Genomic DNA, 27431 nt, shown 5'->3' with positions numbered 1-27431 from the left:
GGGCATGACTATACCGTGCCTAAGAGGCTGGTGCCCTGCTTGCAGGAGTGAAAAGTTAAACGAAAGCTCAGCCTGGAGTCACTGCATACCTGGAGTGGTGAGGATGCATCATTTATCATTCTCAGTGGTACTGAGGGATTACTTTGCCCACCTGGAGGTACCTTCACACTCTTTGGCAGTGCCATAGCAGAATAGGTGCTGTATCTTGGCATGCTGAAGTTTAGACCTTGGTGTTGAATAAGTGGAAATTGATGGTGTAAGTCAGTGGGAGTAGGTTTGCCAAGTGGAATGAAGTGGTGCTGAAAATGTTGGATGAGAGGGCTATAAAGAAAGGCCTGTGGGCTCAATTTCTGTCTCTGTCCTGGATTTTGGCACCTAAATGTAACCTTATTGGACAGCTGTGTGGAGTGAAGGTTTAAAGCCAAAGCTTCAATATTTGTTGTTTATAATACGAACATATACATATAGCCTGGAGGTGAGAGGTGCAAGTTTGGTTATGTTGGCAGTTTAGCATTTAAGGCTGTATTACCTGCTACCCTGGAGAGTGCCCTGCAATCCCATGCAGCAGTCATAATCCTCTGCACTACAGCTAGAGATGCAAGATTCCTGAGGATGGGACTAGATGTGTGAAGGGGGAGCATGACCAGATCTGTGCAGGAAATTCAGTTCACCTTAAGCTTTAGCTGGCAGCCTAATATAGGATCAAGGTGGCTTCTGTGGCTTTTGCATTTTTGCTTACACAGTTTTATCCAGCTAAATACCAACTGCCTGGGAAATGAAAACTGACATCTTCCCATTCCTAGGTAGGTTCTCTAATTGTGATATTAAGCAGTTGCTATTATAACAGCAGAGCCACAGGCTTTGCAATTTTTTTTATTTGATTCTTCTCTTTTTTAATGGGCACATGTACTCAGCCTTGGTTCAGTGTTGCCAGTGGCAGGTGCATTTAGAGACTGTCTGCTACACTGGGCTTGTAACACTTTGTCCTTTCCCGCAAATGTGTGTATAATTAATGGATCCAAAATTGGCTTCAGGTTGAAATTTTATACTCAATGGACATTTTCTGTTTCCTTTCCTGAACAGTCAAGGTGTTTGGGAGAATGTGTAGTGGAGCTCACCAAAGCTGCTTTTTGAGCATGTTTTTTTCTATTTTTCAGCTGTTCTCTTTCATCTTTTTGATCAAAATAGAAGTGGAACCTCGCTACCTTGGAATTTTGGTTGAACTTTGACACATTGTTAAGCATTACACATTAATTTTACTTATTAAATAACTATGAGGGTAACTGTATAAACAGATTTAAAAAAATAATATTGAATTAATATATGTTAAACTGATTGCACAGAGTTGTTTCTTTTCTTTTTAATAATCCAGCTTGCGTTCTCTCTGTTGGAAGCTGACAGATTGATCCTTCACTCAAACCATCCTCCCATATCTCTTTTGCTCCCAGAAAATAACTGCAGATATCCAAGAATAGCAGCAGGTTTTGTACCAGTATTCTTTGTAGAAAGTGATTATTTCTCACATCCCAAGTGATTGACACAAACGTAAAGTAATTGTGCTTAAGGTACCAGAGATTATTGTCATGGGGCTTTTTTCCCCCCTCCCCCTCCCTAACAAAGGAAAAACTGCTTTTCTATACTATTCATGAAGCTGTAGAAGATGTTTCACTTCTTATTGTGTTTTGCTCCATCAGTAGTATCTTTTAAAAGAAAGATTATGTTCTCCTAGCAGAATACTGCCTTTGGAATCCAGCTCTTACTATGCAACTAAAGTGAACATCTATTTAAATTCCTTTTTTGCTAGATTTTTTCTGTATAAAAAACTGTTAAATAAGAACTGGAGCTAAAGAAAAAGATAGGAAGTGAATAAAAATATGAAGACTCTCCATTGCTTGGCACTAATCTCTGGATGTCACTGAAACTGATGGTATCAGCACCTTCAGCAAACTAATTAGGTTTAGAATACAAGTAACACTTTTATTGTTGCAGATTCATAACTGAAGACACTAGTGAATGCAAAAGCATCATTCTGTGGGCATAGCAATTATTTTGCCAGTCTATAATTTCACACTTTAATAGATTATCTGTTGTCTAATTCATAGTAAATGCTCTTGTTACTCCAGGAATATGACATTCAGCACATCTTTAAATTGTGGCTATGGTATGTGTGTGGCTGCAAAATGTGTATAGTTTTAAAATTTATTTGTTTTTACATCTTGTCTGTGTCATTAATGCCCTTTCTGTGTTCTGCTATTTGTAAGGACAATGTATATGCAATTTTTCTTGCACCTTTCTGACCTAAAGGCAGTTTTTTTGACAGAGAACATATACCAACTTCAGAATCACAGTCCTATGGTCATGAATCTGCTCTGTTCACTCTCATACTCTTGCTTACATTCTTTTCTCACACTCTTTCATCTTCTTCAATCTTCCTGTAGAGTTGAAAGGTTCTATATTTTGTGCAGCCTTGTTGTTCCTTCTTGTTGGAAGTATTGATTTTTGTGCTTTGACATAATTCAAGCAGACTCTCCAACACTGGCTTCATTTGCAAGGGATGACTTTTTTGAATTCAGTGACTGCTGAAGATATACTTGTGAATTTAAGTACAGAAATTTTGGAGGACAGATTTAAATCCATACTGGTGAAAAACAGGTTGATTAAAAAAAAAAAGAGCATTTTTAAAATCTAAAATACATATTTCAGCTGAAGGCTAGTTACTTTAAAACCTGATAACTTCTCACCAGGCAGAAAATTAAGTTCTATATTGAGATTTACTGTCTTTTGGCCTCTGTTCAGTGGTCTACATCTAATTGATTCTATTTTTGTTTTTATGTTGCACTCTTTATGGTAATACTGGAGGGTTTTCTTCAACAGCATTTTAAGTTACATGAATAACACCTATCATGTTACTTTCTTCAGTAATCCTTTTTCAGAACGCTTTAGACTGGCCTCTGGAAGTTCCCTTTTCTGTACAAGAAAAGAATTGTACATTGTAGTTGAGAAACAGAATTTTCTGACATTATAATCTAATGATTTTTAGCTTAAGTGCTGATTTAAAATAATTGTTTCAGTGATGGTCATTAAATGGTACCTACAGTAGTCTATTGGTATGCCAGTAAGGGATTTATAATCTTTTTTCTTATGCCAGAAAATGAACTGAAACTTAGGAAGAAAATTCTATTTACTTCTCAAGCAACTTAAGGGAGTTAAATAACGTACAAAGCAATTTAGGAACATTGCTTTCCATTGCATAGTTTAAGTATTCAGTCTTAAATTTTATATCAGCGTTTAACATCATTACAGCAATATAGGCTGAAATACATATGGGGAGTGAACTTATTAAGCGTCTCCCTTTTGATATTTGTTGCCAACACTTACAATATTTCCTTCTGTTGTTGTTTTAGGGGAAATCTGATTCAGACAGCTTATATAAATTTTATGAGCTTAAGTTTGGTCCTGATAATACGGCCTTAAAAATGTGTTATTTGGCTTTGGGCTTGGTAGCTAAACAATGATTTTGTCTGTGTTTTAGTAAGGAGAACTCAGAGAGAATTTGTGGTTTAGATTATGTTTTTAACATAGCTGTATCAACCTGGTTTAGTTGATAATTAGTTTAATTAGAACGTGTGATGCTAGCCTGGTTTCTTCTGATTGGTTTACCTGTACTTATCTTTTGTGCTTAGTTTTATTTCAAAAAGACATTGAAATAGACACTTGCTTATTCTGTACTACTTTTCTTGTTGCCATTATTCAGCAGCTGAACTACAGCTGAACTACAGGCACTACAGCAACTGCACTACAGTTCTGTATTGTAGAACCTGGAAAAAGAGCCCCATGGTGTATTTCTGAAGAAAAGTTTCTGCAAATTACGTATTGCAGACTGCGTTTCAAGGGTAGAGAGAGCAGCAAACCAATGATCAATCTCAAGACTGCGTAATACAAGTTTGCTTTCCAAACTGTCATCTTTTAGAGAGCAGACTCTGGGAAATGGGGATCACAGCTCACAAAAGCTCTTTGGAGTAACAGCTTGCACCTAGAGGAAGAGCCTTTTATATGTGGTAGTGATGAGACAGTCTTCATCAGAATTATTCCTTCTCAGTCATCCTCAGAGATTATCCCCAGGCTCTTGTGGGCTTTTCAGACTGCCTCACAGCTGGGTTCCATCTTCCCTTAAAGCTAATATGATGTAGACTGGGCTTCCTGAAGAAGCTTGGTGTTGAATGCCTTCCTGTCTCCTGGAACAACACACAGAGAATAGCCTCTTTATTGTTGCTTTCTGGCAGGTGTTTTGTTTTGTTGGTTATATAAATGAAGGTGACAGAAAACTTCAGGTTACTGTGTTTGCCTTCAGTTCTTAACATGATTAAAATCATTATTAAAAACCAAGAGGAAGAGGAGGAGGCCAGTTTCTGTTCTGGTTGTTGAGGTGAACAGCACTCAGGCATTCTTCCTAGATACTTACTTCTAAAAGTTACTCTTAACCTAGATAAAGACTAGGAGAATTTCCTTCTCCTTGTGGATGTCTTTGTAGCAAACTGTTCTTACGGTTCACCTCAGTTTCTCTCTGAACTTGGCACAGCGGACTGCTCATAAATACCTTAGAGGGAATTTGAACTGTTGCAGTGCATCTGTTTTTCATGGTGTTACATTGCAAGGCTTTGAGATTGGTTGAGCATCAGAGGACAGATCAAAGGGGCAGTTGTGTTTGTTCAGAAAGTGTCGAGTTGTGTTAAGCACTGTGGCATATCCTGTTGTGATACTACCAAAGAGAAAGTTTCCATAGGGGCTAAAAATCTTCTGGATTATGTCTGGGGAGTGTCTCCTTTCTTTATCAAATACTTCTTAAAGTAAAAAATTAGATTAAAATGCCATGTTTCATTATGCTGTTCTTAGATTATCTGTTTGCTTACACTGTGAAACTATTTACTTGTTCCTAATGTTTGTGTGTGTCTAAGTGGCATTTTGTAAGTAATTTTTCAAGGAATTATTTTATCATATTATCATTTTACTATATTATTTCCAAGGAATTGTTTTACCTTAAAATACATGGTTTTTATTTTAAATGCATGTTTTATCTTAACACATAATTACATGTGAATAGGTAGATAAATCTTCATTTAGGAACATAATTTCTTACCTTTACTTTGTTCTGCTGTTTGCCTGTATTAAATCATTAACATACAGACAAAGTAGTTAGAAGAGGAGGATGGATCTGGCAGGAGTAGAACTTAAGCTGCCTGCAGTGTAGCTCTTGCTGTTTTTCTGATACTGGTGTTCAGTTTGGCTGGCTGCTGCCAAGTCTGCACCTGCATAATGCTTGATTGTAGCTCTGCGTGTATTCCTCTTAATATGAACAAATAAATAATATCTTCTGTTATTTACCAAACAACCAAACATGAGGATTACTTCAAAGTCATAAGTAGCAATCCCTCTTCTGCTCTAATGCTTTTTTATCTTTTCTGCCTCATGCACAGAGGATGCTCAGGCTTCATTCCTCAGCAGAAATGTCATCTATAGCTCTGTGTTCTACCTTGGGTTTAACTTGCTATTTAGACCCCCTACTCAAAATGCATATCTGGTATTTTGATTATGGATTGTCACATAAACAAAATGATTGATTAAAGTAATTTACATAGAAGCATTCCTGGGGTTTCTGAGCAAGGGAAAATACACAGAAGCACATGGCACTTAATTACTTTGCTTAACAATAAATGTCAAGTTAAACCTTTTTAAAAAAAGATGAATGCTGTGCTTAAGGAAAACGCAATTACATTTCTATGCTTTGAAATGTTTTACACTCTGTATACATTAGAGGGGCAAAGACATTAACACCTCTGTACATGCAAAGGTGCTGACAGATTTCAGATGCTACAAGGCAGGCTTTTGTAGCCCTGTCTGCCTATTGCTTGCAAAGGGAACTCGTTTACTGTCATGTGCTGTTAGTCTAAGCTCATTTTTCTGTGTGAAACCACATTTGCATACACACACACTTCTGGGAACTCGCTGAGAACATGAGGACAGTGGTCCCGATTTGGTAAATTGTTGCATATAAACAGGATTTGCATTCAAATTAGTGTTTTATATCACAGCCCAATTATGTGTTCCATTTTAATAATGTTGAATTAATGGCAAAAGTAGATTTCAAAAGCCACTCCTGATTTTATGTTCCAGTTCTAAATTTAATTAAAAATGTCTTTCCCCTCTTTCTTTCTCATATGCTGCATTTTAGTAACAGACCTGGTATTTCTTCTTCCGTTAAATAAAGTGTACACTTTGATAACAAATTGTTCAAATTATATTCAATAACGTGTTTAATAAAATATTTTCATTCTGCTGTATTCCTGTGGGAGGGTAATGGAGGAGCAACTGAATGACATCCAATCCTTGCAGAATGGAAGCAAATAAGAGTGTGTCCACAGTGAGAAATGGGGTTACGTGCAGCATTCCCCAGCCCAAGTCTGAGCAAATCTATATGTCTAGACACTACTGTTCACTACCAGGCAAATAGACTAGCTCAGTTTTTTCCAGAAGTTCTGGCTATATCATTTTGGTGCAGCTCTCCCCTCTTGCCCTGAATTACAAATGAAAAAGAGGAAAATGAAATTTTGAGTATAATTACTTGACTGCATTCAAAATAAAAAACACGGTTAGTTTTGATTAGGAATGGTTTTCCAATCTAGTTTGCCATCTGACTTTCATCAGTTCAGCACCACCAGCAGTGGCATGGCTCAGAGAGGTTTGTGGAGGGTAGTTCTCTTATAAATTCAGTACTTAGGGACCTTGGCATCTTTACTATGGCTTTTTCTGAACTTGTGGGACAAAATCCTGTCTGCCGCCTACTCCTACACAGTGGCAAGATGTCCTCTCCACTCCTGCTGGAATGGAGTAGCTTCTCCAGTTTTCTGTGCTCAAATTTCTAAGTATTAAAACAGACTACACTTAATTTGATAGGCAGCTCATTTCTTTTTATTTTCAATCCATGAATTTGAAGAAAATATGTGAAATAAGATGTTTACACTGCCACAAATTAAATAAAGCGTTATAATTTAATTACACTATGTGTTAACAGAGTATTTTTCCTGTTGCCTAGCAATGAGATTTACCATGAGATTCACCACGTGCTTAAGACTCCTTTATTAACTTCAGTTTTCAAAAGTTTATTACTTTATTAAAAAAATCATTGTTTGTAGGACCATCCATAAAGTGCATGTTGGTTGTTTATGGGTCGCTTACTAAGGAATTTTGAGGCAGAAGGCTCTCATGCCCTCTGATTTCTGTACCCTTTCTCCCCTACTACAATATGGGGTAAATTCTGAAAGTAAGTTCTTGAGCAAAACTTCGTGTATCCCCACAAATCTGAATGTCTAGGAAATGCTTTGATCTGATGGTGTTTGCTGTCACCTCCGGTAGTGTTGCACAGCTGTAATGCTTGGTATGTTGGGCGATCACATGGAACTTGATGAAGGAGATTAGTGCTTGAAGAGGTTGGAGGAGGAGCAAAACATTTTGGTAAGGCTGAAAAGAAAAGCTCTAGGTCAGTCCCAGAAAGTCAGTTTGTTTCACAGGAGGAGCTAGCTTAAAGTTAGCTTCAATTATATGCAAAAGCAGACAACTTTTAGCTTGAAGAGAAAATGTTTTCCTTTCTAGCTACCTCTGATAAGGGTGGGATTTGGATTGTTTTGTACTTCTCCATATGGCAGTGCTGTACCTAAAAGGACTTGAATGTGAGCTCCTGGAGAACAGGGCTGAAAACTACTAAATATCCAAGTTTTTTTTCCAAGAATATATCCAAGAAACAAGTGGTCTGTATTACAGCGATAGTAGTGCCATGCCACACATAGATGTGTTTCCAGACTGCATCTTGCTGCAAGGCAGAAAGCAAAAAACCAATTTATTGATTCTATTTTGTAGAAGCATTTAAGGAAGGAGACTATGATTACTGAAATGGTATTATATATCGCGTATATGTATGGACTTAACAAAAGATGCCAGAATCAAGCTTCATGAAGAGGTGGGAAGGGGGAGGTATTTTGAATTAATCTATTAATCCTTTTTAAAAACTAAATCTGCCTATGCCTACCTGGCATTTCAGAATGGTTCTGATTATTATGAAAGATTCGAATTTTGCATATTGAGATTTATACATGTAACTTACAGAAGATCTGTGTGTTTAGTTACAAATCTTCAAGGAACATGGCTTTATGAATGTTGTAAAGTACTACATCTATGTAATTTCAATTTTTCACCTTTATAATGGTTGATTTTTAATTAAGAAATGTCAAAATTTGAAGTTCATGCCTTCATGTGAGTAAAGTACTTTTTGCTGGACAAGGAGGCATTCATCAGCACTGGCATTTATCTGGTGAATAACTAAACAAGATTAGTTAAGAAAACTAGAGTGAAAACCAGACTTTTTTTTCAGATAAAATGACTTTATGCTCAATTTTTTCAGTATGTATATTTTTGCACATATGTGTAGTTTTTCTTTGGAGTTATGTAGTCTCAATATGATTATGAATAGTAATTGCTTTGAGTCTGCTAGATGTATGTCTTTTTTTTTTTTTTTACAAAATGCAGATATTATAAATGACATAGATCAATATCAAATGTGAAAAAATACAGCATTTGCTTTGGTTAACAGAAGTGGCATTTCCTGTTTAGTTTGACTGTCTTAGGCATTGTTTAGTGGTCTTGCAGCCTTTGTATAGAAAATGAGAAAAGGGAGGTGTGCCTGAGAGTCCTTAATTTAGACACCTAAAGTTAGAATTTGCAGCTAACCTTTTCCATCCCTGTTCTTTCCTAAGTGCTCTGAAATCTTCCTTCTTCCTTAGTCTGCCTTGAAAAATTCCATTTCTCACTGGGGTGCTTAGTGGGTTAGTGATCTGGATTTCATGTAGGATGTGCTTCCTTAGGAGATCATCATCCATACAAGAACTGAATGAAAATGAGTGAGTGTTGCCCTGACAGGGTCTAGTATTCCATGCAACAACTAGGGGATTGGCAAAGTGTTGATTATTTTTTGCTGTTAAAATGACACTTGAGGAAATGTGTAAAACACAATGCTCTAGTTTGGCATTTTCCTGTTTTAAAGTAGCTCATACAGTTATATTTTTATGTGTTGTATTAATCAGAAACTTACTATATAATTCCATTGTATCTGTTGGGAAATACTTAGATAAAGTATAGGTAGGCTGTCCATTATGTAGAGTAGGCCTAGGATCATTTCTGTTCTCATTAAGGGAACATTTATCTTGGTGCACTATGCTCTAGGGAGAGTTTTTTGCTCTCCTGGAAAATCTATCCTAGTAAAAACACGTTAAGTAATCACAGCATTTTCATAATGGAGTCTAATATCTTTAATGGGTGCTCTCATTTGATGTCAAGCAACAATTAAACTTTTCTAATTTTGGGGTGTTAAGAATGTTGTCACTCTGTATCATTATTGTAGGTAATATTAATTTAACAAATTTGGGGTGTGCTGTTTCGTTATTTTTCTTTTCTCCCAACACCTCTTTTTCCTAGGAAAAAAATCCAGTACTGGTAGCTCTAACTTTGTAACAACAAAAGAGAAAAAAATGAAATATGTATGTAGTAAATAAACTAGGTAGTTTCAGTAAGTGATAAGAAGGCAGGAAAGTAGTCTTAAATTAATGGAAATAATTACTAAGTGATATTTGTTGCACAAACTCCTCATTTTTAGCCTGAGTTTTACCTGACATTTGCTTCTAACATATGATTAAGCAGCTTAAACTAAACATCTTAATTTTAGCTGATTTTTTTTGGGAAATAATTAAATAATAATTATGCCAATGAAGTTAATAATAAAGTTGCACTCATAGTTTTGAGTGATCAGCAAAGATTGTGTCTCAAGACAATAATGTCTTGATCCTGTGCTGAAAGTGTGACTAAGAGGGCATCTCAGTATTATTCTTTTAGAGGTCCTTGATTCACTTGTTTACATTACAAAAAAAAAGAACTGCGCTAAACCACAAAGTGCCCTAAATAAAAATGTGTAAATCTCCACATATGTTTATACTGTTGTCTTCTAGGTTGACTGGGGTCAACTGGACTACTTAGTGATTGACATGCCACCTGGGACTGGAGATGTACAGCTGTCAGTATCACAGAATATTCCAATTGCAGGTATGTATATTGTTGACTGTTTCAGAGATTTGTAGTTAGAGTTCAATAGCTTTAGAAAAATCTTATTTTAAAAAAAGAGTCAAGAATTAATTTTATTGTTCTTTCCAACATGCTGAGAGATTGTTTTATCAGTTGTGTGGTGTTGGAAACATTATCATTGATTTTTAACATGTTAGCATTACAGTTGTATTGCTTTTTTTAAAGCTATGTTTTGAAAAGATGGAGTAGTCAGCTGTAACTCTTGAAGGAAAGACAGTCTTGCCAAAACCTGCTTAGTTTTTTAGTAGGAAATTTCCTTCTCTGTACTTACTGCATAGTAAAGAGAATAAAATAAAAGAGTGATTCATACCCATTTTCTTAGATACACTACCTAGTAGTTTGCATGTGTCAGTAGTAAAGCAGGAAGGCCTTTGACTCCCAGGGTTTTAAGCAATGAAGTGAAACATGACTATGGCACAGAGGTTTTTGCTAAGGTAGAATTTAATTGGATAATGTACATAAGGGCAGTAAAATTACGCAGTTAAAGAGTTGTGGCTTTTACAGGGGCTTTTTAAAGTGTAGTGGCTACTGATAATTCTGTTTACTGCAGTGCACCTAAATGTCCTGATTTAACATAGAAGTGGTCATTAGACTCTAGATTTTCAAGGGATTGTTGTGCCCTTTCCCCAGAGAACTCTTCACGGCTTTCAGGAAAGTGAATGGTTATGGTGGTGCACTCTCTGGGACAGAGAGGTGATGGAAATTACTTTAATCCTGTATGTCTTGTAAATTTTGCTGATGTCTGATTTTTATTTGAATTCTGAAATGGCTTCACTTTCTTCCTACAGTTGTTCAGTTCAGCTTATTTTTTCATCAATCCTAGCTTCATAAAATTAGGAGTGATAGCATCACTTTACGTTTGTATTTCCCATTAGTTGGTTTTGTTGACCGTGCTGAAGTTGACTCTTGTTGTTTAATAAAAACAAAGCATTCTGCTTTTGGTGAAGACAAACAGAGCAGACAAGGAGTGATAAGATATGTAATTCCCTGTGTTCTTAGTGGCTTGATGAATTTCTGATTTAGGAAGAGTTTTTTCTCTTGTTTATTGTGGCTATTTTTCACCCTCACTGGAAAGATGAATTTTTGTGTATTACAGCTTGAACTTTTTCTTGATTCTTCGTCTTCTTTCTTGTTTTGCTCATTACTTGCTTTCTGTTACTTCTCTCAAAGAATCCATCACATTGTTTAGTATACTTTTATTTTCTTCAGCTTGGTTCCTTTCAAGGGTGTGGAAGAGAATGTTACAGATCTTGATGATCATATCTTTGGAGCAGTGTACAGAATTGTGTTGGTTTTTGCAATTCGTATTTTCTAAGCATTCTGTTGTCTTTACTTTGTTACAGAAAGTATTTGGTGGTGTGCAACTCTGTTCACTTTCTGATTTTCTTATTCTTTCTTTATCCTTTGAAGATGCCTTGAACAGTCATGGTATTAGTGGAATAATTTCTCTGTTTTTCCTCAGAGACAACATATGTATCTTAGTTTAGTAAATTTAAAGTGCATTATCTAATTTGCATGAAAGTTGTTCTTTGATTTGCATTCATGCATATGTGAGATATAGTATTTGCATTATGATTCTTTCATTATTAATCTGTGGCTTCCTTGGGATAGACAGTGTAGAATATTTTAATTTTGCCTCTAAATAAATTTACAAAACCTGCACACATACTATTGCCAGCCTCTTACGGAATTTTCTCTGAGTGAGAGAGAGCACCGGTGAAGATGTTTTGTTTCTGGCATGTCTTGTTTTTGCCCAGATGTGACTTGAAAAACTGTAGCTTTGCAACAGCTGAGCATAAGAGAGACACTGCTAGGATATGTGAAATGATACTGGGTTTTAATTTTACAAGACTGTTTTCTTTTCCTGCATCACAGGTCCCATAGCTTTCTTGAGTCAAGGGAGATTAGGGGAATACTTAACAGGTGTAAGAGCAACACAACAAGATATGTCTTATAATTCCAGTATTAAATTATCCAGTTATTAAAGAGACTGTCAGCCTCAGACAACCTTGGCTAGAGCAGGAGTTTTGTGTGGGTATCTTTCCTTTAAAAGAAGGTGGAAAAGGAAACTACTGCGACTTTTGGTTTTATTAGTCTTAGTCACCTTACAAGGAAACACATCTTATTTAGTGTATTATTCTTTAATAATTTGTAACTTTGCTCACGTTGCAGTCATTCTTCAACAAACTCGTAGATGAGGAATGTTATGATAGCTTGAAATTGTGGTACCTATTTCTGCATAAACACCACTGCTTTCTTCAGATGCAAGTTTGCTTTCCAAATACAAATCCAGGGTCAGTCTGGAGAAAATGGCTTTGTTCGTGTCCATTGTTATTTAATTTGTATCGAGTTCTACTTCCTTACTTCTGCTTTATTCTTCTGTTCCATCATTTGCATGAACAAAACTTCCAGAAATGGGTTCTTCGGCATGTATTGAGCATGCATGCTTGGAAAACTTAGAAACATCCTTACACGTTTTCCAGCTTTTTAAACATTTTAAAAACAGGGTTTCAGCTGATGTTATGATGTTTGCTTTCAAGATATAGTGTGAACTAATGGTATTATGAAAGATAAGGCTTGTGATTCCTTTGCATTACCTAGTTGCTAAATTGAGAAATCTAACTCAGTGGATTTGTTTGATCATTTAGCTAAAGGAGGCATACATTTAATAAATATTATTGGAGATGGATAATTAGCCTCTGTAAAGACTGGGAGAGTAGTTTATTATTCTCTCCCTTCAGAGTGGGAGGGCTGTGTGGGAAGCAGCAAGAGCATCTCTGTTCAAGAGGCAGTCTCAGAGCCCTGCACAAGCATTTCTGCCTTGTGGAGAAGCTGAATTGTGGGGGCTGGCCATTAAATTAGGCTGTCTGCTGCCCTCTCCTTATTACTGTTCAAGTGAAGTCACTGTTAGTGAAGTGTGACAGCTTGACAACTCTGGAGACTGGTCCTGTCTCAGCTGGCAGTACCAGCTCCAGGTTAATACTGGAATTGTTCCATTTGCTAAAGGTTTGTCATATTACCCTTCTCTTTGGATATTGAGGTGCCATTGCAGTAAAAACCATTAGAAGTATACATCTGCCCAGTGGGAAGCTGACTGAGACTAACAAAGAATTTCGCATCTTACTGAGTGATCTTTTAATAATTACACTAATGAGTATTTAACTGACTGTTTGTAAAGGAGACAGAAAGGTAAAAGGCTTTAGGTTTTATTTCAGTGCTCTTAATTTTCCCACCTTCTGAAAGTAACTTTTTTCCCCATACAAAGCATATATTATAATCTTTGTAATAATAACCTCTGAAAAGGTTGTTAATAGGAATCAGAAAGACAATTAGTCAAGATAAGTGAAGTGAAAGCAAAGTGGATACTGTTTTGTTCCTCAAGTTCTGTAAAAGCAGAAGCATTGTCATTGCTAGTCATACAGGAAATTACTTTTGTTGCCTCTCATATTTAAAATCAACATAACACAGGGTTCATACCATTTTTCAATTGCCTTATCCTAGAAATGGTGTAATTTTTCTGAATGTTTGCATCTTTCAGCAGTATGTATGTCTTAATTATCTCCTGAATGCCTTTTTCAGGTAGGGCTGAAATATTTATTAAAGGACTTTTTATTAGTTCAAATATGAATTTTCAAAGAATTGTAATTAATAGGATTTCTTTTGGCAGCAGTGATTTAATAGATTATTTTAAATAAAACCAAAAAGCATATATTTTCTCTACTGGTTAAACATTAAAAATCCTATTTCTATTCAATGTACATTGAATAGAAGAAAGTAAAAGGATGCCACCAACTTGAAGACATTTGGCATTTTAAAATTCTTTTTCATGTGGCACACCAAACTTGCAAACCAAATTATTTACTCATATTTGTGGCAGTGTCACACAGACCAGGGTGTAGTCTTGTGCACAATTATTTTATAGCAGTGTGTGGGACTGAACAGAACCAGATCTTGGCCCAATATATAACATACAAGAACAGGGAGTTGCAGGTGATAAAAGTAGACTGTCTCTTCAGAAATGAACATTAAAAAAAAGTAAATTGAGAATTTAAAATCAACTTTAAAAAAGATACTGCTGATGTTTTATAAAACTGCATGATTTAGCATGGAAAAGAATTGTGACTTGTATAAGGGTGACTTTTGAAGTTTTCTGAAATGGAAAGCTGAGTAGGTATGGTGCTGTTCTCTTGTCTTTTCTGAAGAGAAATGATCAAAAAAAGCCCAGTGCTGCAGTACAAATTGTGTGTAGCATACAGTTTAAGAAGTGTATCTGTATTCTGTCATTGCTCTTTGTGTAAGTGTTTGTTTACCCCTTGTTGCATGTCTCTTACTTTGGTGCACACCACAGATGCAAGGCATCTGATCTTTGCTTTTGCTCTAATGGTAATATACAATGTTATTCTCCATTTCTGAGCTTGCTTTCTTCTTCTGTGGTGCAGGTATGTAATTAGTTTCTGCTGTTCATTTTTGAAGCTGTTTTATGGGACCCTCTTCGGTAATAGTAAATTTTACTTGATGTAATTGTGAATGGCAAATATTTTTAATTCCAGATTTTTGATGTAGATTTACTCTTCATTTCATGCTGTATTTTGATGTTGTAGATAGCTGCAGGAAAGGAAAGGCATCTCTCCTAAAGTGGGTTTAGGATAGATTGAAAAACAGAAAAAAACCCTGAGTCGCACCAGTGGGGATTTTAAAACAGTTCTTTGTACTTATCCAAATATAATTTGCATGTTGGAATAGTCTGCTTCTGTTGTCAAAATAAATGTAATTGACAAATGCAAATTATTGTCAGGGTTATCATGGCTTTGGACACTCCTGATGCTTCATTATGAACTGTCAGACTCAGTAGACTTAATTTAGAGACCAAAATGTAGTATGAGTTTACACATTATACCTCACACTCTTTAATATAAATTTAAATTTCATTCTTGACTCATGGAGTTTGATTTAACACACATTGCCTCTTGAAGCTGAATTGATAGTGTATTCAGCACAAGTTCTTTAAATGTTATTGTTTCTGAAAAATAGTTTCCAGGTATTCAGGAAAAAATTGTGAAGAATAGAGACTTTGCAAACGGAGCTTTCTGAGGTCTGGCAACAGTGGCTAAGTGTGTGCTAAGTACTAGATCAACTGCAATTGACTTCTTAGTTTTTAGACCAATTATTCTGAAAAAGTAAACAGCAGAATGGTCTGGGGAGCTGATTTTAAAGTAATCTCACTGTTGTCTTTTTTCCACAGTAGAATCACCCTTTTACCTAACAGTTCTCCTCTTTGGATTGGGACCTCTCATTTGAAGAAAAAATCATATTCATTTGTCAGAGAGACTATTTGGACTTTGCTCTTGCTTAGTACAATTCTCATAATAATCTAGACGATGATTGGCAAATGCCTTTGAAAGCAGGAGGTGGAATGGAGTTGAGCAGAAAAATGCTAATTCAGATAGCCAAGAAAGAGTGCAAAGTGGCAATATCTGTGAGGAATTAGCTTTTTGTTTTAGGCCTGTACTTTGCAGATAGTGCTTGTTCACAGCTGTGATTATGAATATTTTCAGTGTTTTCACTTCACTAAATAAATACTTAATTGTAAATTGCGTTAGTGTGACACGTGTTCAGTTTGCCATGACCAAACCAAACATTTTACCACAGTGAGAGTTGTCTTTCCACACCTTTCCCCATGTGATCTGGTGTGAAATGGATGATATAATACTTACTGATGAGTATGGATGGGGGCAGTTTAGCTTTAGGGTGACAGTTTTATCCAGCTGACAGTTCCACAGAGCAGGAGGAAGAATATTGATGTGAGATTTCATGTGGGCAATTTCCTGATCTTTTATTACTTGCTTAGTTCTTGGGCAGAAGAGGATGTGTGGCTGTTGGAAACATCCCCTGTCTGAGCAGTTGTTCAATGACTCCTCCAAGAAGAAGGTAGCAAGCAGGCTGGAGGTGTGATGCAGCCAGGATCTAGCCTTTGGACAGTTCTGAGCTATATTATGAGGTGGAAGTGAGGATCCTGTAATGGAAAATCACACTTGTGGTTCTTTTAAGTTGCTGTTTGTAATAAAATGCAACGCACAAAAGCTAAAGGAACTTCTTTATAAGGTTTATCCTAGAAGATGAACCATTTTCTAATGTTAGTTTATCTCTAATTGTTGCCAGTTGAAATTACAGCAAAGACAGAAGTCTTTGTTCTTGCAAGATTTTTTCCTGCATCTTTAAGTGCAAAGATGTATCTGTAATTGCAGGCAAATTTTATCTATGAAGGGACAAATTTAACAGAAGGTCAGAGGGTCTCTGAAGAGATCCCACGGTAGAGAAGAGTCAGGTTAACCAGGCTGTTTATGACTGGAAGATGTCATCTAAAAGTTTGAATTGAATGCAGTGGAAAAGGTAGCAAAAACTACAAGAAGTGCATGAGTGGTGTGGTCAGATCAGGCCATCTACAGCTTTACTGAGGCCTGAATGTGGTTCCTTGCCAAGAGTGTTCAGTGGCTGTCAGTCAGCAGATACGATTATTCTGTGTCCTCCAGAACTGTGTCAGTCTCCGGTCAGTTACACTTCACAGCTTTTGAGGTGGCACTGTTTGCTAAGAGGCTGATACAAGATGTGTGTGATGGAATCCTTAATCTTGGATGAGAGACACGTAGTCCGATTCTGAAATCTGTCTGTGAAGACACTGGAGGGGAAAAAGAATGTATTAGGGGCATTGTTTTCAACCTAAGGTAGACCTTCTACACTGTTGCTGATGAGCTGCTTTTTAGAGCTCCATGTTTTTGGCCTGGGTACAAATTGACTGTAGCTAAGGTTTGGTGAGATTTCACCTTATGCTTTGTGACTGCAAGCATCTAATGTAAGCCTTAATGTGCAGTGAATATAGATGATATCTTCTATATCCTGAAATCATAGGCTGTTTGAGTGCTTGTAATTTGCTGAGCACCAGTCCAGCAGAAGGGTACCAGTGTGTGCTGTGTAGGCACATCTTTCTTTTACTAAGGACCTGGGGTTGAAACTGAAAGGCAAACATCAGTGTAACAGGGTATTGTTAGTTCTGTCTCTAATGTATCCTAAGGATTAAAAATACAGTTAACATAGTTTTTAATAATACAGTCTCCTCTGGAGTGCTGAGTACAGTTCTGGATCCTTCAGTACAAAAGAGTCATGGATCACCTGTACGTAGACCAGCAAAGGGCAAAGACTAGGGGATGGCAGCATGTCACTTAGGAGGGACAAGGGGCTTTAGTCTGGAGAAGACTGAGAGGGGACCTTATCAATGTGTATAGATATCTGAAGGGACAGTATCAAGAAGGATCTGGACTCTTGCTGGTACTGAGCAGTAGGAAGAGAGGGAGTGGACAGAAACTGATGTACAGGAAATTCCACCTGAACATAAATAGGAACTTCTCGAATGTGCAGGTGATTAAACCCTGGAACAGGCTGCCCAGAGAGGTTGTGGAACCTCCATTGCAGAAAGTCCTGAACAGTCATCTGGACAGAATCCTTAATAACTTATTCTAAGGGACCCTGCTTGAGCAGGGAGATTGGACTAGGTGATCTGCGGTGGTGCCTTCCGGCCTGACCCATTCACAGATTCTGTGTGATTTGATGAACATGCATCAGATTTTTGTCAAAGGAAATACATTGAAATTTAAAAAAAATGGAATGCACGAATAAGTAGATAAGTCAGTTAAACATAAATGTGCTCTACTTAGATATCCTTAGTATGCTTGAGGCACAAAATTTATTTTTCTGCACACAACTGCAAACACAGAATTTTTAGTATGTTTCAGTGTGTGATGTGATTAGATTATAGTTTCTGCAGCTTCTCCATTCAATTTGTCAGCCTCAGTTTGTCTCATTCAGACGCTTTTGTAAGCATTGCACGTATTGCTTCAAGAGACATACTGTGTGCATGAATTCCATCATATTTTGTTACTTTATTGATCAGAATAACTCTTTACTGTTAGATATTCCCGCTAATTGTGTAGAGTCAAGATAGCAAGGAAAGTGTAGGCTGTGTCCTTTCTTGGTTATAATTTGAATAATTTTCTAAATTAAACATATGCAAACTTATTCAGGGAGGGGAGCACCGTGAAAAGTCTCATTTGCCATATTTGGTTGCTAGTAAAGGAAATAATGCTGCAAATAATTTGAATTCTTGAACTTCAGGTTGGATTTGTTGGACTAGCAGATGTACCAAAGAAAGAGAGAAGATAGTTGTTTTATAGGGGGTTGGTGTAAGTCAGTAGAAGCTGTCTGTGAATAAATTTTGCCTGTAATTATCTCAGAATAAAAAGAAAAATAAGAGAGAAACAACTAACCCTCATCAGCAGCTTCTTGAGCATGTTGGCTTTCATTCTATGGAAGAAGCCATGGAAGTTGTCCACAAGCGTAATTTTAATTCATGTATTTCAGAAGCCAGAGGTTTTTTGTACAAACAGTTGGTGCTTGTGGCAGCCCAAACTCTGTAATGTGCCATTGGGTCATTTTGGCATTTTTGGTTTTTTTCCCTTTGGATGAGAATTTGTTAGTAAAAAATATCTCTCTGTTAAGCTGCTTGTGGTTCTAGTGCGTATTTTTGTTGTGCATAGTCTGTCCTTCATGCCATGCCAATTATTAGGTTCTTAAAACAATAATGAAGCACAAAATGTAGACTTCATTCTTGTTGACTGCATATTAGGTTCTGTATGAAGATCCAAGATGCTAAGCCAGCATCTTCAGAGAAGAGTGTGAACAAAAGTGCGTATACACACAAGACACATATTTCCAATTTTGCTTGGAAAGAAAACAGTAATAAGCATTTTTTTCAAGTACTGAAAGATTTTTGTTTTACAAATATGCAAAAATCTCAAGGACACAGAGTCTAAATTATTTACTTGTAGCCTGTGCTTTTAGGGAAAGGTGCATTCATTTTGTGGAATTGACCCTACATTTCAGTGCTGCTTGTAAAGTAACCCTGTGTTTGGTGAAATGAGGAGCTAAGGTGATTTCAGTGTAACTGAAAAACTTACACATTATTCTTTGTGATGCCAGTGGAGACAGGTTGGTTTGGGAATATTAGCAAATTATTTGGATGTCAAGGTTTGAGCAAATAGGGAAAATTTCATTTGCTCGGTACATTACATGTGCCGTTCAGTTTTTGGACTTGTGTATAATACTGTGTAAGGCAGAGATTGGCAGCTTTTCAGGAGTGAGGTGCCAGATTGTATTTTTCTTTCACAAATTAGAGGTTAAGAATGCTGGCTGAAAACATTCAAACACGCTGTCAGGCGGTGTTTGGAAACGGCTGGCTGTCAGCAGGCAGGATCCCACCCGGCAGCAGGAGGATGGTGTAGGGCCAGGGCTCCCTGTCCCAGTGCTGCCAGAGCCAGGAGTGCTCTCAGAATGCCACGGCTTCTGCTGCTCTGGTCCCTGCCAGCGATGCCAGGGTTGCATGCCTCTGGAAATCTACCCACCTCTTCCTTTGCCATGTACACAGAGGATTGGGAGCTGCAGGCCCAGTAGGAAGCTGTCCCAAGCATCTAGAATTCTCTGTTTTAATTGCTATTAGTGTGAAGTTTGACATAAATTTATTGTGCGTGGTTGGCATAATGTGACTCTACAGAAATCCTTGTAATAGAGACTTCTGACACTAGATGGTCAATATGAAACCAAAGCTAATCAATTGACCAGTAATGCTCTCTTGTTGGTTACATTTTTATAAAATAGGGACAATCATGAAGTTCTTTGTTGCATGGTTTGAGGAAATAACATTTGAAACCCCTGAGCATTTGGAACAAGATGCTCTTTGTGAAGTGATGTAGAATATTCTGATGTGTGTGTTGGTTTTTCATGCTGTGTTAATCAAGAAGTAATAACAGTATGGGATAGTAACCTGTAGGCTTACTTTACTTTACAATCTAACTTAGACAAGGAGCTCTGACTGTTTTGTATGCTTAATAACTCTGAGGAGTACAAATTATCAGGTAACCTGGAACCATCTCTGAACAGCTCTGAACACTTTATTCAAACCTAGTGCAAGTGTGTATCAGTTTGCCTCTTCCTTTGTGGTATCATTGATACATTTATACACACTGGTGTCTAGTTTGACTTGGTTCAAGAAAGTGTAGCAGGTGTGGAAAAAACCAGTCTGATTACAAGCAGCTGTCTGCTGGTTTTAGAACATGGCTTATTGTTAAATTAAAAACTTTCAAATCTAATTATGGCATGGGGTTGTTACTGTGTAGATATTCCCAGAGTACCACCTCTGCAATCTGTCAGCATGTGGATGGTTCCATGATGCTAGATAATTTTTCTCATTTAGAAAGTATAAATGGTTTCTGCATAGAAAAACTTAAGATGAAAGTATCTAACATTTTTTTTCACTTCATATCATATCTCAGTTATTTTGATCATTATAATAAAAGCTGGCATAATTTCCTTCCTTAAAAGCATATAACCGTGTGACTACTGTGAATTTAGTAGCATGTACTAAATATTTAAAATATTTAGCAGAATAATTAATAATATATATTTTAATGGGATTTCATGGTTTTTTTTCCCCAGGAGCTGTGATTGTCTCCACTCCACAAGACGTGGCTTTATTGGATGCCCACAAAGGAGCTGAAATGTTTAGAAAAGTCCATGTACCTGTAAGTCTCTGCATGAAAAATACCAGTTGAATTTTCTTTTTCCAAAATGTAAAAAACAAATTCCATATGCAGCAGTAGGTGAACATTCAGCAATCACTTGAATCACTTGAATTTAATAAATTCTTGTTAAAAGGCTTAGAATCCATCTTAATCTGTATCAGGAACTTGGTTAGACAGAAAGGAGGGAATTTTCTCAGGCTGAAGCTATAATAGTAAATGATTTGTTTTAAATCTGTTTGTTTAATCATGTGGAATGGATCAGATTGCTGAACAGAATATCTTAGGAAATAATGCATGCCTTTCAGTTATACTGTGTGTCCTCATTACATGTCCTCTTCAGCACTGTCTCTGTTGGAGCTTCAAATTTCATGAAATGTAGAAAAATAATTTTTTGGTATTTTTAAGAGGCAAATTCAAATTTTTGTGGAAATATGCTTATATCTAGTTACTTTACAATTTGAAGGTCTCTGTAACTATTGTGACAAGTTGAAGGCTATCCAGTCATTGTTTCTCATGAGGTTTGTAGCTTACATCGTAGCTTACTTGTTTGAGAAATGAGAAATTAAAGAATATCCACAATTAGGAGAAAATATTAAACAGGCTAACATCCTTGACTTGATATTTTCTCTGGGTGCTACAAGTTGCTAAGTAACTGAATGTAGTACCCTAGAATATGTTTACATAGAGATTCATTTTTACTTTGAAATGGGCAGTTGATGAAAGAATATGATTTGAAATTCTTCGTTATCATAAGCTGTAAGAAAAAAATGTTTTCTTGTTTACTTGTGTGAAGGTCACTTCTACTCTTTCTGAAGAAAGGAGGTTTTTTTCATAGCTAATTAAAAAAATGCAACAGAAAATTGAAGTGAATGCTTTCCCTTTTTTAATTTACAGGGTGTCTTAACAAAAGAAATACTTTGATGAATTCCTTATTATTAACTATTCTTTAAGCATATTTGCATCAAAATGAAATCATTGTGACATTTATAATTTGCTGCCAGAAGGAAAACAAGAGGAATAACACAGAGAACATTTTGTTTTGATTTTGTTTGGGTTTGCTCAAATGATGTAAAATGGTTTTCTTCAATTTAAATTGTGTTCAAGTTAGTGCTTCACTGAATTTTCCTTTTGTTATAATGAGAAATTACCAACATTTCTTTCCAAAACTGTTTGATTCGGTGTCCTTTGAAGAGAATGGCCTCCAGGAAAAGTGTGCATTCATAGGATGGGCTTGGCTAGTACTGATTTGACTAGTGGAAGATAAGATACTAAGTACGATGTGTTTTGGTTCATTGGAATTATCAGATCTTGTCAAATCAAGTGAGAAGTCACAATAAAGCTGTTACACCACATGTTGGGTTTGAATGTGCTTGAACCAGTTATCAGGCATTACCTTTTTCATTACCCTGCTTTACTTTATTTTACCCTGCTTCATTTTATTCTGCCCACATGTACACACGTACAAATATGTCAGTTGGTTGAGTCTTAGGCAGCTTTGTACTACATTTCTAAATGTCCACTAAATATGAGAGTCTAGAGAAAGTGACGTGACATAATTTTTCATGGACAACTTCAGACCTGAGGTTTATGTCAAAGAGGTGGAATCTGCAGTTCTGTACTAAAATTACATATCCTGATTACATAATTAGCTGATCTTCAAATTTCTAATCTCTAAAATCTTTCATCTTTCAGAAGGTGCTTGCAAAGAGCTGACTTTTCAGAGAAGCAGAGAGGCTGTAAGGTTGCTCAACTCTGAGTATGCATTTCTGTATTTAATGAACTGTGGTCTCTCCCACGTACATACAGGCTTATACATTCCACCTTCCCCTCACAGCCACCGTTATTAGTTATTGAAGACTCAGATGACACATGTAGTGTTACCACAGCAAAGTCACAGTTGTTAATATTGTTTGTACCTTATTGAACTTGAAGTAGAATGACTGAAGGAGCTAATGAAAATCTGGCGAGGAGAGTCAGCATTAAAACCAGGTTTACAGGGCAAAATTAATATTTTCAGTTTTAGGACACAGTTGCTAAAAGAGAAGTGGCATCTGTCGTGCAGTGGAGCACACCTACACTTGCAGTGAAGAAGGAATTTGCAAAGTGTTGCTGACTCCTATCACAAGTGTCTAGATTCTTGTCTCTTACGTGAGTTTGGCCAGTGTTTTCTTGCATTCCTAAGGGTGACTCAAAATGAATAATTTTGAGTATTTAGGAGAAAAACTGTCTATTTTCACCTGCTGATGCTGAGTTCAGTTCATTATTGTCTGTTATCAATCATATCCCTGAAAGAAAAGACAGGGTTTTAGTTAAATCTGCAATTTTTCTGCAAGTTTCCTTGAACTGGAAGGTTATGCCATGGATTTTGCAGGTTTCAAAAAACTGCTTAGGTAGACCCAGCTATGTATTTCCTTCTGAAGTGTACTGAAATGGCTTACTTTGCTATGTTATTACTGGTATTTCTGAAGCATCCAGAGTAACCAGCCACTATTATGGCTTCATGATGGGAGCAGATATTAGAGACAGAAATTAGCTCATTACAGGATGAAAGCTAGGAAGATGAAAATATTGTGCATGTTCACTTGAAGCGCTTCAATGCCAAGTGACTGACACAGGAAGTTGATGGCAGAGGAAATGTAACCCTGGTCACTTCAGTCCCCATCAGACTGCAATCAGACCTCAGCACCATCCATCCTTAAGTACAGTGAATGACTGCAGTGGGTTTCTCAGGAATTGTCTCCTAATGTAAATATAGAGAGCTTTCATTTCATCCCCGTATTTTCTTTAACTTAGAAGGTTGTATATTTGGATTTAAGTGTGATTTATTGTGTATCCAAAAGGTTAACTGAGCACAAGAAGTATGTAAACATTCAGAAACTGTGTGCAGATAACTCCTAATGAAAGGGTTCTTCATTTCCTGTTATTTCTTGCCAGATGCCTCTTTGCCATTTAAAATAACAATTAGACTAAATGGAATGCAGCTCCATGCTGCTACCATAGGTTAGCTCCTGTATTGTGTGCATCCAAGTTTTCATGTCATTCCTGAGCCAAGTTTGCCAAGCTCAACAAGAACTAGAATAGAATTCACCCACACTTACGAAATAGTTAGTGTAGACAGTAACAGCTGCTTTGAAGCTATTACAAGTCTATTTGAGCAGGAAAATGAGGGTTATTACTGACTTCATTAGCCAGACCTATTACTTTTTAGATTTAAAAGCTCTGAAGGTCATAAGGAGCTCCCTTCTGTAAATATATGTGCAGAAATAATGCATGGTAAAAATACACTTCAGCAGTAAAGCTGTGTATTTGCAAATATTCTATATTATACTTAGTATTTTTAATGGGTATCTTTATATTCCAGAAGAATAAATTATATGTTATTAAATATGCATTATTTATTGGCTGACAAACAGGACCAACATGTAAAAATTAAAATTACTGTATAATGCGGAAATGTAATTTCCTCTTGGTAAGGCTTGTTTAAATGGAAACAAAAGGACAGCGTATAAGACCTCTAAAACTGGTCTGGCATTGGAGATACAGCTGTATCTTGGCATTTGCTTTTGTATTGGCTGAAGGACTTAGTTACTAGGTTATGCAAATATGAACAAAACAGCTGTAGTAATGCTTAACTATTCACAAAACAGTAGTAGACTACATACATTTTTCTTTGATAAATTTGCTGAATCATAAATGTTGTATGAGTACTTTGAAGAGAACAGAAAGTTCAAACCCCAAGATACCTGAAAATGAATTAATTAAAGTGTAAATTTCAAATTACTTTTTTTTTTTTCCCCATGTACTTTCAAAAATGGCCCCCATATATCCTGGTGAAAATAACATTTTTCTTTTGTCAAAAATACACCTTTCAGTTTTCTTCAGTTTACCAACAGAGTAAAACCTCCATGACTTGACTTTAGGGGAGAGCAGAATGAATGCCTGCTTAGAGATCATCCATAGAAGGCTGTGGCTGTACAGGTCCCTTTTTACTGTCCCTGCACCTTATATCCCTGGTTGTGTAGTATTTTATGTCTCTACTAATGTAAGAACTGGATGATAAAATTACCTGTAATAATGTGCCAGTAAATAAAATCTTACTCCACTTGCTTCTCTGACAGTCCCTGGGAGAGAGTAGAAAAGGAGGAAAGTCAGTTTGAGATGTTAAATTGGAAGTAGGTAAATTTTTTTAAAACATATTATTTCTTAAAATGTTCCTTACTTTAAACCATCTGAGAGTTTTACTTTAGTAAAGGAAGATGTAGCAAATATACTTTATGGTGGTATAGAAAAAATAGGTGACCATCTTTTGATGAATTTCAACTTATAGCTAAGGAAACTTTTAGTACTATATTGTAAAAAGCATACTATTTTATTTTCAGTGCCAGAGGTTGTACATTCACTTTTAATTAAATCTGTATGTTGGTCACACTGAACACTTCTATTTCCTCCTAGATAATGCTTCATTAGCATAGTGGATATGTTTCTTCTCTAATAAATAGAAACCACCTTGTTCAAGCACAAAACTAGAAGGTTCAGGAAAATGGAGAAGTACAAAATGCTACAAAGTAAATAGCAATATAAACGGTGTATTCTAAAACTCAGCTATAGTGTATGTGACATGTCTAGGTAATACATAAATCTGAAAGTGAAATGTTGTAACATTGCATCTCTTAAAGCAGATGTTCTGTTCCTTAGCAGGTGGATAGAAACTTCCACCCTGGAGCATTTGAACACTGTTTTCATCACTTCTGGAAATTTTGCTCTCTGTCGATGTAGAGTTTTGTTTACTCTGTGAATAAAATGAAATTATTAGCAGTATTTCACATTGTGAAGGGAGATTTTTTGTGTGAATGGCTTGGCAAATTTTTGACATATTTTATAAGGGTGATGTTGAACACCTGGCATCAATGGAAGGGTACTCAGGATGTGTCCATTAGATTTTTTTGCTATGGCTTTTGCCACTGAGTTTCACATAATTATTTCTATTGTTTGATCTTGAAAATGTGTTTATGGACTGCAGAAGAATAACAAATCTCATTCTTTTTGAAAAGATTTCCCTACAGGATAACTTATAAAAAACCTTAAAAGCATGTCCGATTGTGTAATTTCTTGTAGTGGCATGTTTTTATTTTCTCTTTCCTGAAACTGCAAAGAACAAAACTGTAAATCACAGCATGAAAATTCTTCCAATATTCAGAGTTTGAAAACTAAATACTGGCAAGGAGAGTTCTTGACAAGTTAGGTTTGGGCAAGAAGTACTTTTTGTTACAATTAAGGCTGGTAGTCTTCAAAAGGTATAAATGTGAAAAAGTTGTATAATGCACAGATGATGGTGCCACTGAGATGACTAGTAAGAGTGGATAATGATATTAATGAGTCTGATTCCTATTTAAAAAAAACACTTTGTGTTGGTTCTTAGTGGATAATCTATTCTACATTATCAGATATTAATATGGAAATACCAGTGCTTTGTTTGAGCAATCTTTCCTTTCCTTTCCTTGGACAGGTTTTAGGACTGGTTCAAAATATGAGTGTTTTCCAATGTCCCAAATGTAAGCATGAGACGCATATTTTTGGAACTGATGGCGTAAAAGATCTGGCAAAAACCCTTGGATTGGATATTTTAGGTAAGAATATGGAAATGGTTTTATTTTTGAAGAAAAATCTAATGGTGTGCATGAAGCACTAACTGAACGATGAAACTGCATAATCCTAGGTTGCTTTGGATTCAGACTGTTTTCAGATATAATGGAACTAATAAGTAATATGCTCTGTTCCTTGTCAGTCTTGTCATGGTGATGTTGACTGCATATGAAAATTCTTGAATTGCATCTTAAATCTTTGTATTTACAAACAATCCAGAACATGAATTGTTTTGATATCAATGTGCTATATTACCTGAAATTCATTATGTGCTTGAGTATACAGTGATTTTTACAAATAACCAAGAATTCTGTTTAGTCTTAGGACAGACCTAAACTCTGTCTAATAATATCAATAAATGTTTTCTCATTTATTTTGTTACATATTGACTCAATGGAGGCCTTGTAGGAGTTTTCTGGTATGTAAATGGGTCTTAAAAGAAAGCTGGAGGCTTTTTACAGAGGCAGACAATGATAGCACAATGGAGAATTACTTTAAACTGAAAGAGGGTAGATTTAGGTTATATATTATAAAGAAATTCTTTACTGTGAGGGACTGGCACAGGTTGTCCAGAGTTATGGGTGCTCCATTCCTGAAAATGTTCAAGGGCAGGTTGAGTGGGGCTCTGAGCCACCTGCTCTACTTGATGGCGTCCCTGTCCACAGAAGGGGGCTTGGAACTAAATGATTTTTAAGGTCCCTTCCAACTTAAACCATTCTATGATTAGCTATGATTAAAGTTATCTGTCATGCCTGTAGGCTAAAATATACATGGATCTTTAAAATATACTTTACTGATTTAAAAAGGCATGGTTCAACCTGCACTGTAAGTAAAGAATATAACACAGCGTAATTAAGTTGGTAAATGGGGTAATTGCATGTGCTAATGATGTGTTTCCATGTATTGCTCTAATTATCTCAATGATTTTCCATAGCTAATTCATTAAAAAGAACCAGGAAGCTCACTTAGAAAGATCAA

The 27431-nt window shown here is 36.3% G+C and overlaps 1 protein-coding gene across 12 annotated transcripts in view; it reads left to right on the top strand.

The window, feature by feature from the left end:
• NUBPL (NUBP iron-sulfur cluster assembly factor, mitochondrial) overlaps positions 1–27431 on the top strand; it is a 121583-nt gene that overhangs the window by 38340 nt on the left and 55812 nt on the right. For all 12 annotated transcript variants that reach the window (XR_010364482.1, XM_064424009.1, XM_064424008.1 and 9 more), the window contains 3 exons: positions 10050–10143; positions 20725–20810; positions 26317–26437. Coding sequence is in view for 11 of the 12 variants with exons in the window: in XM_064424009.1 (XP_064280079.1) it covers positions 10050–10143; positions 20725–20810; positions 26317–26437 (301 nt within the window). In the remaining variant the exon portion in view is untranslated. The remainder of the gene's footprint in view (positions 1–10049; positions 10144–20724; positions 20811–26316; positions 26438–27431) is intronic.

Source organism: Passer domesticus, chromosome 6, assembly GCF_036417665.1.
Source record: "Passer domesticus isolate bPasDom1 chromosome 6, bPasDom1.hap1, whole genome shotgun sequence".
Lineage (NCBI taxonomy): Eukaryota > Metazoa > Chordata > Aves > Passeriformes > Passeridae > Passer > Passer domesticus.
This window is presented reverse-complemented; position numbering and strand designations above follow the sequence as displayed.